The sequence below is a fragment of the Podarcis gaigeae genome (assembly GCF_964106915.1).
Source record: "Podarcis gaigeae genome assembly, chromosome: 3".
Classification (NCBI taxonomy): domain Eukaryota; kingdom Metazoa; phylum Chordata; class Lepidosauria; order Squamata; family Lacertidae; genus Podarcis; species Podarcis gaigeae.
In genome coordinates, this window is record NC_139680.1 from 94148291 (window position 1) to 94161519 (window position 13229).

The window sequence follows — 13229 nt, forward strand, 5'->3', positions numbered from 1 at the left end:
GGCTATGTATAACATGTAAATTATAGAGATTATAAATTTTTACACATTTAATTGTTAATTACGTATTTATTCAATTTATTACCTACTCCACCATTAGATCCCAGGACAGGTTATAGCAATTTAAAATTCAACATTAAAAAGAGTAAAAACAAATTACAGTCATGGGAATAGAGTGGAACGTGTATCTCAGGTGTCAAAGGTGCATCTTCAGTATACAGCAGAAACTATTTAATGAAGAGGCCAGATACACCTGTTTGGAGTGGGAATTCCTCAACCAAGGAGCTGCCACAGAGGTTACGATTTCCTGGGCCACCAACCTCCAAACTTGGGAGGAACTGCTAAGAGCTCCCCCTCGCCTTGTAAATCCTCTTGAATATTTGGGGCCTAAGTTGTTTGTGACTTAAAACACTCACGTGAGCATCTTAAACTGGATCCAGAAAACAGCTAGTAGCCAACTAACCATTTTGTGGAAACTGGGTTGAAATTTTGATGCCTGTAAAATTACCACAGTTGAGATTACTGTAGGCATAGGCAAACTCCGGCCCTCCAGATGTTTGGGACTACAATTCCCATCATCCCTGACCACTGGTCCTGTTAGCTAGGGATGATGGGAGTTGTAGTCCCAAACATCTGGAGGGCCAGAGTTTGCCTATGCCTGGATTACTGCCTACAAATGTTTCTGTTTTTATTGAATTGTGCATGGGCATATGTTTAAACTCCATGCTGATAATGTGGTCCTATAGTTTGTTCCCAGTAACCTCAGATATAAATGCCGGTTCTATAAACTGGCCAAATACATGGACACTATCCCTCAGGTTCATGTATTTGTGCAGGGACTGATACTGATGCTGCCAGAACTGTGAATGAGACCTTCTTTTCCTTACTCCTTTCCTCCAAAAAGGAAAGGCATCTCTTTCTTCTTAGGATTTGGGAGATCTGAGGGTACAGTGGTAAAATCCAGCAAGTTAAGTGTATCTATCTGGAAAGGCGGAGAGTTTAATGATTACCCCCCCCCAAAAAAAAATTCTAAAGGCAAACTTTATTTAAAGCTGCCTTTCTCAATGAGCAATAGTTCTTAACAGGTAATCTACATACTGATACTGATTTAAGTCTTCCTCTGCTCCTGCTTATAAACCCAAAGCTGCACCACCACCACATAAGGGAAAACTACCAGTTGACTCACAGTAACCCTAAGTTACACCCAAGTACAAAAAAAATCCAAGGGTAGGGGGTGTTAAGGGTGGGGGAAATCTCTCAAACAACCCCCCAACAACTCAACGATGCAGAAACCAAAACTGGTTTTGCTAGGATCTGGTTTCCTATTCTGCATTTGCTCTTCTTCCCCAACTCCAATTTGCGTGAAATGGAAAGGCTTTGAATAAAACATCACATACACACACACACTTCTAGATGTTTGTAGATGTGTCAGGTCAGATGTCTGTCAACAGTGAGGTACTAGCACTTGGCATGACAACATGTTTGCTGGGTATTCTGTCATGCTGCTCTGTCCATAAGCAATTTAATGAAAAGGAGAGGCAGGTGGAATCCGAATCTGATTTCTGGTGTGAAATAAGCTTGCCTTGTCGCATGGTTTACAGTGATTTGGAACTGTCAAGCCACTTTCAACAGCTGGCAAGATGGACAGGTTTTTGTAGCAAAGCTGAGCCGCACTCCACCCCAAGGACCTGCAAAGAGATTTAGAATGCGACAGTGGTTACTTATTTTGGGAACTGAATAGTGCTCACTGAAGTATTTTATTGTTGTTGACTCACAAAGTTAAGCACAAAGTGTTTCTGACTGAGTAATGGTGTAAATTGAAACGGATATAAGGTTTTATTTCATTTTTGTAAGGCATCAAAATATGGATATTGCGGATATCAGTATATGAAAACACGTTGGTTGCACTCTTGCTCCCTGTTGCTTGGTGTTAAAATATCAGTACCTATGGTCTTTCTCCAAGAGTATATAGACCACAAATGAAAAAATAACTGGGGACTAAATTGTATGAATAAATTAAATATATTGCTGCTGCTTTCTATTGAAAGGGGCTTTTGTGTGCCACTTGGTAAAATATCTAAGGTTCTGATAACAAACTTATTTTGAAGTCTATTCCATTCAAACCACTGGGCCTTGCTTCCCAGTAAAAATGGTAAGGATCAGGGTTTAAATGTGTAATATTATTTCATGTTTTAAAATTCTCTGATAAATCAAATACAGTATATCTTACATTGTTGGGGTTTTTTGTATAAAAAAACAACTACGGTATATACGATAGAATTTTTGTTCAGCTATTCTTTAGCTAGAGCTCCCTTTTTGTGTGGTATATATTTCAGGCTAATAATCAAGGCTTACTGTGGGTCAGCATGTCATATCCCAGTGGTGTCTAGTGAGATGGAGGGTTATCTTATATGTCAGCTAGATAACCCTGTGAACAATTTTGAGCAGTCAAGATAATGGGACTGAATTCTGAAGCAAAGTAGAATTCTGAAATAAGGCTAGAAATATCCCAGAGTACCAAGCTATGTGTCGGCAAAATAATATTTCTTACAACTGCAGTCACCTTTTGGCATCATTAGTCATTTAGGTCTGACAACATTCTCCTTAATAAGGTGCAATTAAGGGAATAATAGAATCAAGTGCATAATCCCATACTGAACAAGAGAGCAAGCCAACAGTTTTAAGGGTGCTTTACTTTAAAATAATTTTCATTGAAAGCAAAGGAACATAAAATAATTTTCATTGAAAGCAAAGGAACTTATTTGAGAGTAAATGTATTTTGGATCAGTATTTGCAGTAGTATTGTAATACAAGTACATCATGCCAGGTGACTGCTCATAAACTTAAAACGCCACAGTGTAATTCACTGATAGTTTACAGTTATATATTCCCAGTGAAACCAGTAAGACCACATCTATATAATTGTTCAGTGTGTAACCCCCTAGATAACCATCTATTTGGTAAATTACTTTGCATTAAAATAGATTAATTTAGTCGTCTAATAACTATTAAATATATAAATTGGTAAGTTACTGATTACCTTCTTTTACCACGTTGTAAATGGTATCGTGGACTTTTACAAGTCTGGCTCAGATATTAAATGCATTTTTTGCTGCTGCTTGTAACAAGCTCAGCTCAAATGTAACAATCTCTGCCCAACAGGCCACAGTTTATTGGAATGTGAATGAGCCTTCCTTCTTGCCCTCATGTGCCAAGCTTTGAGGGAGATAATTGGGTTTGGTACAGTTGTTTTCTGTGACATGTAAATAGTGAAACTTGTTTTGAGTGCAGCTTTCAAAGCAGGATATCGTACCAACATCAGAACCACTAGGTGACTTTCTGTACACATAGCCTGCTGCAAATAATGTTCAGTCAGATTTAGTACAACTTTACCAGCCTTTGTTCTGTAAACCAGAGAGAGTTGTGATGCTGAGAGGAAAGAAAGGCTACTAAGGAACAGTATTTTTATTCCCAAGGCCTGCTCCTGTTTCCAAAATCAGCAGACGATCCATGTAGCAGTTGTTGGGGTCCATGAGAGCCCTCCTAGAGGGTTCTGAAAACAATAACAGCCTTCATTTTTAAGGAGCTGACTGATTTCATGCCATTATCTAGCATCAGAATTGGTTCTGCCTGTTTTTTAGGCATTTCTGGAACCACGTCTCGCCACATAAAGTCAACAGTAGTAAAGGGGTGGAGGACACACACACATACGGAGAGAGAAGGCAATTAGATATCTATGTGCAGATATGATTTAATGGCATCACAGGATTCAATTTTTCTTGGTAATTTTTCTCTGTTTTCTAAACAGAGTAGGTTCAGCACTATCCACAACCACTAAAACAAACTGTTGATTTCAGTGGCGTCTGGGTAGAAGCTTTTTAAAATTTCTTTGGTTACCTTCTTGAAATTAATAATAGATTAGAAAGAGGAGTTTTAGGAGAAGTTGAATTTTTATTGTAATTGCGCGTGAGTATTTAGGAAAGTAAAATTTGAATACTTTACTCACTGCTACCTTACTCATTCACTCAGCTACCATTCGCCCTCATTTGCATGTGTCTGTTTTGAAGACTTGCATGTCCTCCTTATATTTATTTCTGTTTAATTAACCTTGCTCATTTCTTAGAATTACAAAAATGGATTACAGTTGCTGCATGAGTTATCTCTTTTGGAACGTATAAACTTTGTAAGTTGATAAGCGAAAAGCTTCGTATAAAGGTTCAGCCATTGTGAAAATACCATCATAATAATAGATGACAAGGTGACTTATGTAGCCCTTGGTCAGCCAGTAGAGGCCACTCACAGCGTGCTACATAAAGCTGGACACTAATTTGACAAAGTCTTTTTCCTTCTTTAGATTTGTATATACTCTAAACACAGCACAATAATCTGGTCTAGCCCTGCCAACAGTTGTTTTTTAACTTCCCATTTTCTCTATACTCCAACGCATATGTTTCTTTTTATCCTGATTGAACCTTAAAACGGAGATGGATGAAACAAATGTGTTTAATGACAATTCTCACCTCCTCACTTTCCCTGGATGCCCTTTTTAGGGATGTTTAGAAATTTCTTCAGAAAATTTCATTTAGAAAAGACACATTTTGTCTTGCATTTTTCCAAATCATAAGAATAGTTGATTGACTGTCTGACAGTAAACCTGCTATGCAGATTTTAAATTCGTGTGTGTGTTAATCAAAAGTACATCCATCTCACAACGTTTTCCTGTATCACATTCCCCCCCCCCCCGCCGCCATTTCCAAGTAGACATTTTAACTAAGAGTTATATATTTATATGGGACGTGGGTGGTGCAGTGGGTTAAGCCACAGAGCCTAGGGCTTGCTGATCAGAAGGTCGGCGGTTTGAAACCCCGCGACGGGGTGAGCTCCCATTGCTCAGTCCCAGCTCCTGCCAACCTAGCAGTTCGAAAGCACATCAAAGTGCAAGTAGATAAATAGGTACCGCTCCAGTGGGAAGGTAAACTGTGTTTCTGTGCACTGCTCTGGTTCGCCAGAAGCGGCTTAGTCATGCTGGCCACATGACCCGAAAACTGTATGCCGGCTCCCTCAGCCAATAAAGTGAGATGAGCGCCGCAACCCCAGAGTCGGCCACGACTGGACCTAATGGTCAGGGTCCCTTTACTATATATTTATATATTTAACCTACTCTGTATGTAAATTGTTTTCTTTATGGCTGTCGTAAAATTTCCTCTCCTAGTAATTTAAAGATGCTAAGGTGCTTTCACAGAGATGGGACACCTTTCAAACTATGCACTTACCCCCCACATAAGTAAATCCCTCAGCCGCCGCCACCCTCCAAAGCATCTTGACCAGCAGAGGTTGCATAGGCACCCTCACTGAGCTAGAGGGGGACTATTAGGAGTTAGCTTAACCATAGGAAGTGTTTCAACTTGATTCTCTACCTCCCTAAGGTTTTCTTACATTCATCACTCATAAGATGCTAAGAGTTGGCTTACATGAGCAAATTACATTGATAAATGCCCCCCGCCCGGTATGTAGAAGAAATATAAGATCTAGTCAGTTGTTGACTAGATAAAACATGCTCATATTTACGTGCAAATTATCTACAAATTGTATTTTGTTCAGTGGTCGTACTTCCTTTATCCCTTCCGATGTATCTCGGTGACTTTCCATGGGATGCCTGCATTTATTAAATTATGGATTATGCATTTTGCACAGACTGGAAGACTTTAAAACATTTTTCCATAAGTATGGCTGAAGGTAAACAACCAATTTTAGCCCAGAAAATAGCTTCTGCTTCTGTCAACACGTTGTTTATTTTCTCCCTGAGATAAAAAGTTCAGTTTTCTGATATTTGTACCAAGATAAAGTCAGTAAACAAGATTAATATAGTGTGGAAAAGGTTGTCAGCAGCCCTGGCAAAGGAAATAAGTTGCCTGTACACAGAACATACTGTAAACTGAATAAAAGTGTCAGGTCCACCATGAGATAATGTGATCATGAACCTCTAACAAAGCATGACATAGGCACAGTCGGCTTTTCTTATAGCCACAGTGTAGAAAATGGATTACTATATTCCAGGGATACCCACTGGAATAGCATGAAAACCTCATTTTGAGATTATTACAGGATGCAACTGGAGAGCTGAGCCAAATGTTTACCTCCAGTATTAAAGTAACTATTGAGTTGTTAATGTTATAATCAGTAGGTCATACAAGTATTTTTATTTTCAATATCCTTAGAATTTCAAAGCCCACGCACCTGTTTGGAGAGAGGGTGCTTGTTTTCCAACTTGCAAGTCAAGTCAGCTATGAAAATAAAAGTTTTATTTGTCTTCTATGTTTGGGCTAATGAAGAAAATCCCGTAATTTTACTTCCTATCCAGTGAAACTTAATGTAGGCGTATTTCAGAGAGTAACAGCAATTTTTAACGCCCACTGTGTGAACACGCCCTTACATTATGTAAGGATGCCTGCGTTCTAAACCACCGGGCCATATAAATGCTTTGGCTGTCCTGAAACCACTTATGGTGACATTTCCGTAAGCACCCTTGACAAATACATTTGTATTACAAAGACTGGCTGTGACATGTTTGTAATAAATAAATACAGTGGTGCCTCGCAAGACGAAATTAATTCGTTCCGCAAGTTTTTTCGTCTTGCGAGTTTTTCGTCTTGCGAAGCACGGTTTCCCATAGGAATGCATTAAAAATCAATTAATGCGTTCCTATGGAAACCGCCTTCAGACCAGGTCCGGGACAGTCTGTCCCCCGACCTCTTCTGAAGGCTGAGGGGGGGGACAAGGGCTTTTCTTCCCACCCCCAGCATTTTAAAAAACCCCGGACAGCATTTTAAAATGCTGGCGGGCGGCAGGGAAGCGCTTCCCTGCTACCCCGGACTGCTTTTAAAATGCTGGCGGTGGGGAGCAAAGCCTTTCGGCCCCCGCCGGCCTTCCTGGACCTCTTCTGAAGGCCGGAGGGGGGCGAAAGGCTTTGCTCCCCACCACCAGCATTTAAAAGAGGTCCCCGGAGATTTCCCTATGGGCTTTCTTCTTGCGAAGCAAGCCGATAGGGGAATTCGTCTTGCGAAGTGCCTCAAAAAACGGAAACCCCTTTCGTCTTGCGGGTTTTTCGTCTTGCGAGGCATTCGTCTTGCGGGGCACCACTGTACTTTCTTTTTTTCAAAAGTGCTGTAGTGTATCAACGCGATCCTGTAGATTGAAAAGATCAAAGACTGCTGTTGCACATGCATGGCTTAAACCCTCTCCTAGCCTAGTTTTCTGAAAAGATTAGGTGGCAGACACTACAGTAAGCAGGCTACATGTGGTCCATATATAGTCTGTGGCAGAAATCATAGGTATATGTAGATTTCTAATCTACATATACATTTTACATCTAAGTAAAAGCTGTTTAGAGGATTAAACATTGCACAGATCATCCAGTGTTCATTCTGGTCATAGGTTGCCCTGTCTTGATGATGTGCATTTCAACACTTTAGGAGTGATGACTGCTGTGCTGTGTGCTACTCTTCCCATAATTAGGCATGAAAGTGATGCAGTTACTAATTGGATCACTATGAACACCTTTTTCAAACTTGCTATCTTAAGTGATTTAAACTTTGGTAGCAATTAGAAACTTCCAGAGTTGGGTAGGGGAGAGGCATGGCTGGGGTAGTATTATGAACTGGGTGCCTACATTATGAATAAAAGAGGTAAAGACACACACACTTGCCTACCTGTGTATTCCTGGGGGGTTGGACTAGATGATCCTCAGGGTCCCTTTCAGTTCTGTGATTCCAAAGTAACAGTGTGTCTTGAGGCGCTTTCCAATACCTCTTTAGGATCATTGCTCCCCAAAACCCTGATGACCAGCATTGAAAAAAATGGAAAACGTCACTCAAAGCTTTTTACATTTATATATATATAGAGAGAGAGAGAGGAAACAGCTGATAATTGACTTGTTCATCACATGCATCTTATTAATGGTGTTGGTGACTGACCTTTGTTTTCTTCCATTTATTTCCTGCATGCAGTGAGTACTGTGTGTTCTTAAATTCCTGTATGCAACTTATAAAACTTATTTATGCCTCCTTTAGAATACTGCTCCAGGCTCATGCGTCAACAAGAAAGCTGCACATTTGTCCCAGGAGTCTCATCACCATGAGTAAGTATCCATGTCAGGTTTATCATTATTTCAACTGCTTACTTTAGATTTGTCCCTGTTTTAATTACATCTTGAATTTTACCCTAATTGTCCAGTCTATCAAGACTGTTTAGAATTCTGATCATGCTCTTGAGAACATGTGCAGTTCCCAGTACTGTTGTCTGGAAAGATGTCTGTGGATTAACCCCCCCCCCCGCCACCACCCCCACAGTTCTTGCTATACTGTTCCTGTGTGTGCATAACATCTCTTGCATTCTCGCTTGCAAAACCAGAGGTGTGGCTAGAGGAAAAAGAAGCACGATATCTTTCTTGGGTCTTCTATAGCTTCCTTTCCAGTAGAGCTGTGGCAGATGGATGCAGTCCAGGATTTTCATCAGAACTACTTGTTTTGATTGGCCTTCTCTGTGCATATTGTCCCACTTGCTGGATGGAACCTGGAATATTATATTTATGGAAGTTTTGAATCTGTTTTATATTTTTCTGTAACATTGCTTTTTTATTATTACAGTCCTACCTCGGGTTACATACGCTTCAGGTTGCATGTTTTCAGGTTGTGCACTGCACCGAACCCAGAAGTACCAGAACGGGTTACTTCCGGGTTTCGGCCCTCACACCTTCGCAGAAGCACTAAATTGCACTATGCGCAGAAGCGCCAAATCGCAACCCACGTGTGCGCAGACTGCTGCGGGTTGCGAATGCTGCAGGTTGCGAACATGCCTCCCGCATGGACCACGTTCACAACCCGAGCGTTCGCTGTATTCTTATTTCTATTGAAGTTGTTGTAAGGCACTTTGGACTGGCTTTGCCTGGAACAGCAGTGTATATGCATTTTAAAATAAAACAAAAACAGCTGCTTTTTGTCCCTGTGTTTCCACAGTAAGCATATGGGAGGGGGTGGGTAGGTTGGTACACGGAGAAGAGAGATTTGCACGTGGCTCTTTAAATAGTTTTGTGGCAACCTAAAAACTAAAAGAAAACACCCAGAAAACTTATTTAGTGGACTAGAGCAACTTTTTGTGTATGAAGTGCTATCCTAACTTGGCAAGTACTGCATTTTTCACTCTATAGGGCACACCTGACCATAGGGCACACCTAGTTTTCAAAGGGGGAAATCAAGTGAAAAAATATGATCCCCCCCCCCCAGCTATGGGAGCAGTGGACAGGCCGCACGCAGCCTGTGCACTTCTCCCAGACCTTCTCCCTGCTTTTGCAGGAGGTGGGGGAATTCCCCCATCTCCCACAAAAGCCCACAGGAGCCGCGCACCCTTTAAAGAGCGCATGGCTCCTGTGGGCTTTTCGACCGAGCTTGTGGGGCTGGTGGTGGGGGGAAGCACTGCTTTCCCCCACCACCAGCCTCAAAACCAGGTCGGGGAGAAGCACAAAGGCGGCGTGCCACCTTCCCGCTGCCCCCCGAGCTTGTGGGGCTGGCGGTGGGGGGAAGCGCTGCTTTCCCCCACCGCCAGCCTCAAAGACCAGACTCTCCTGGCTTCAGCGAAAGCAACGCAAAGCCTCCAGAGAGCAGGCTTCGGAGGCTTTGCGTTGCTATTGCTGAGGCCAAGGGGCCTGCATTCACTCCATAGGACACACACACATTTCCCCTTAATTTTTGGAGGGGAAAAAGTGCATCCTATATAGCGAAAAATACGGTATTTATACACACATAGTTGGAGAGAGAATAGTCAGCAGTTAAGTAAGCATTGAGGTCAGAGAGAAATGAAATGTACATAACACCAACTGCGACAATTGCATTAAAAATGTGAATGTATGTAAATTTTTTGCAGTGATTATTCACAAAGCATTGTTGATGATAAAACAAACTGCTTGGTGTTGGTAAGCTAATAAACACTGGTAGTGAGAGAAAAAGGCTAAACTGTGATATTAACTCTACAATTGCCCCTTAGTGGTTGAATCCTGCTAGGGCAGCATAATCCGAAGTCTGGTGAACAGTTCAACTCACCCCATAAACTAAGAGGAAAAACTGTTCAGACACTTGGAGAGATACAGTGCTGTTCTATCAGTCCCTCCTACTTACTCAAATGGAAACAGAACACATAATTCCACACTGGGTTGAGATATTAAGTCAGCAAACCTATGCACACCGTGTGTTTGTGTAGCAACAGTAGTAGCAGTGCATAGGCATTAAACCCAAACCCTCAAAATTAATAAGCATGCTTCCAATAGTTGTAAACACTTTTTAAGATTTCCGTTACTCTAAGTAATAAGAGCATTAGATTTTAGCAGCACCCACACAGAGAAAATATTATTAAATGATGTAATATATAAAGAATTTCAGAATCTGTGGCATGAAACTCAATATGATTTAGTATATATCCACTTGCCCAAGCAGGATAAATCCACAGAATGAGATACATTCTTATATTCCTGTGAAAACTGCTATAGACCTTGAGAGTTCTGTAAAATATCCCATTTAAATAAATCATAGCCAAAGGCTACATTTTTCTGGTGGACAATAAAATACCCGAGAGCACGCAGAGGCTGGTCATATGACAGCTCGTGCTTCAGTTAGCTATGCTACTAAACCTTTTTTTTTCTTCCCTCCCTCAGCCATTGGTTTAGCCCTGGGGCTAGGAAGGAACATAGCCAGGTAAGAACCACTTTGATCAAGAACAGTTTATTTCATATATTTGAAGGTTTTTAACTGTCGCTTGTCCGGAACAACAGGAGCGCCAATTTCTGAAATAAGGAGCAAAATAATCACTTTTTTTTTTACTGAAAACATCTGAAAATACTTTAACAACAAATAGCTTACCACAAAAGGGTTGTGGGTGTAGGCCCGGTAATTATCAGCATTCCAGTTCACTCTCGAGGATATTTCAGTGAATTAGGAGAGTCTTGTGTCAGCAGCATGTGTGCACATCAGAGCCCCCATGTGTGCACAGCAGAGTCTTTAGAATTGGGCTGAGAACATTTCCAGGTGTCTTTGCTTTGTTAAATTGCCTTTCTGAACTACTGATAATCTTTTGAGGAGAGCAGAGTCTTCATAGAACCAGAACACTAGATCATGAAAATATAGATATTCTGCTAGCTGGTGTAAAAGAGGCCTTGATAATACTTCCATTTCACTTATTTTGGATGCATGACAAACACCTATATTACCAAATCACTGTAAAGATCTTTCAGGGCTATAACAAAAATGGAGCCCGCAACGTGGGCATAAGCAGCAATGCCAGGGAAGAATAAGAGTGGGAAGTAACACCAGTTGTAGTTGACTGACCAACTCTAAAGGTATTATTTGTAAGCCAGCAAAAAAAATTGGGCAGCACAGTTTTAGCTTTTTGGTTGTTTCTGAAAGGGACGGTCAAAGTCACAGTTATAGCAGGAAAACCACATTCATGAAAAACCCTTTACATTTCGATTCTGAGAAGCCTCGTCTGGGGCTCCATTGGATCTAGTCAAGGTCCTGCAGCTGCACTCACATTCAGGTTCTTAGGAACCCATTCTATTCCGCTATGGCCCACTGGCATCAAGAAGGTTGTTCTGCCCTTATATGCCCTTTTGTGGTACTTATAGCTCTGCTTCACCTTCTCTTAACCATGAAAGCTGCCACCTTTCGACATTAGAAAAGGGAGGAGGAGCCCACTATCTTGTGCACTTATCATTGTCCACCAAAACTCAGAGCAGTGGCGGCGCAGCGGCAGCAGGACGCCCCATTAGCTAAAGTGGTACTTCAGGTTAAGAACAGTTTCAGGCTAAGAACAGACCTCCAGAAGTTCTTAACCCGAGATACCACTGTATTAAGTTCCCAGGGCCATATTTAGGGGCAGAATACTGACTTGGTCACCAGGCTTCCATCTGCCTGACTGTGCTCCACACCAAAATAGCACAAAAAGTTCACCTTCACGTCTAAAGCTGCCAGTGCTGAACTGTGTGGCCAGGGTTCCATTAAAGCAATAATCTTAAGTGCCCTTTTGAGGTTTGTTTTCGTGCTAGTGAGTACATACAGCTATTTTTGCTGTGCTCATTATTTACAAGTGTCAGTCTTCTAAACATAGGTTTTTAATAATAACTAATGATGTGGTTTAACCTTAGGGGGGGGGACTTCTTACTGTTGCATAAAATTGTGTTGCGAAGTTTGAACAATGAGGAAACAAACCTAAGATCTTGGTGAGAGCAGCCAAAGGGCTGTTGGGTCCCAAATAGTGGGGAAATGGTGGGAGGATGTTGAAGGTTATCATAGATCCATAGAATTCTAAGGCCCCTCATTTGCTAAACACACCACCTAAAATAGCCCTGAGATGCTCCAGCCCTGGAACTAATTTATTAATCCCCCCCCCGGAATCAATGGGAGGGGGGCATTCCAGGGAAGGCAAGATGGAAAATGCTCTGCCCCCCCCCCATCATAATCACTGTGAACCAGCAGGGCTTGGGATTTGACAGTAGATGTGTTATGGAATCCTTCCTCCCCACCACCAAAAAAAGGAAGATTAGGATTGTTGTGTGAATTAATTATGAAGCTTATACTAATTTCAAAAGCCCCTATTGAAATTAATGTCAGAATGAAGATGGGTGGGAGAATGATTTTTGCTCTGCTTTCCTTTGGACCACATCAGCAAAGCTGAGAAGCAGAGGGTCTTCTTGTCTGGGCAGTCCAGGACCTCCATACACACCGCCCAGTCTTTCGCCTCGGGGAGGTCACTTCGGTGCTGCTAACACAACAGTTTGACTTCACCCCTGGAGGCGCACTCCATTGTCTCTCAAGACAGACGGGGATGCCAACCCAACCCATTACTAAAATCTTACTGAACTTCATTATAATTCTCAATCCAGAAATAATGGCAAAGCAGTGGGATTGATATGACAACAGTAATTATGAGGTGCTACTTTTATCTATTACTAGTAATGTAGAATTTTAGCATCTATAATCATTATTCATTCTTACAACAGCTCTGTCAGGTCCTTATTAGTCTCATTTTTAGAGAGTTTATAAAACAGTAATTTCAGAGATTTGAATGTGAGCCTCTAAAATCAGTTCCTCTAAGTACAAAGCTCTGTTGCTGCTCATTTCAAATTAAAGGAGATGGTGAAGTTACAATATTACTGTGATACATCTTAAAGCTAAACATATTGTAATGGC

At 41.4% G+C, this 13229-nt stretch overlaps 1 protein-coding gene across 4 annotated transcripts in view; it reads left to right on the top strand.

The window, feature by feature from the left end:
* Positions 1–13229, top strand: part of GPATCH2 (G-patch domain containing 2) — a 101184-nt gene that overhangs the window by 52171 nt on the left and 35784 nt on the right. For all 4 annotated transcript variants that reach the window (XM_083733510.1, XM_083733508.1, XM_083733509.1 and 1 more), the window contains 2 exons: positions 8067–8134; positions 10700–10739. In XM_083733510.1, coding sequence (XP_083589636.1) covers positions 8067–8134; positions 10700–10739 — 108 coding nt within the window. The remainder of the gene's footprint in view (positions 1–8066; positions 8135–10699; positions 10740–13229) is intronic.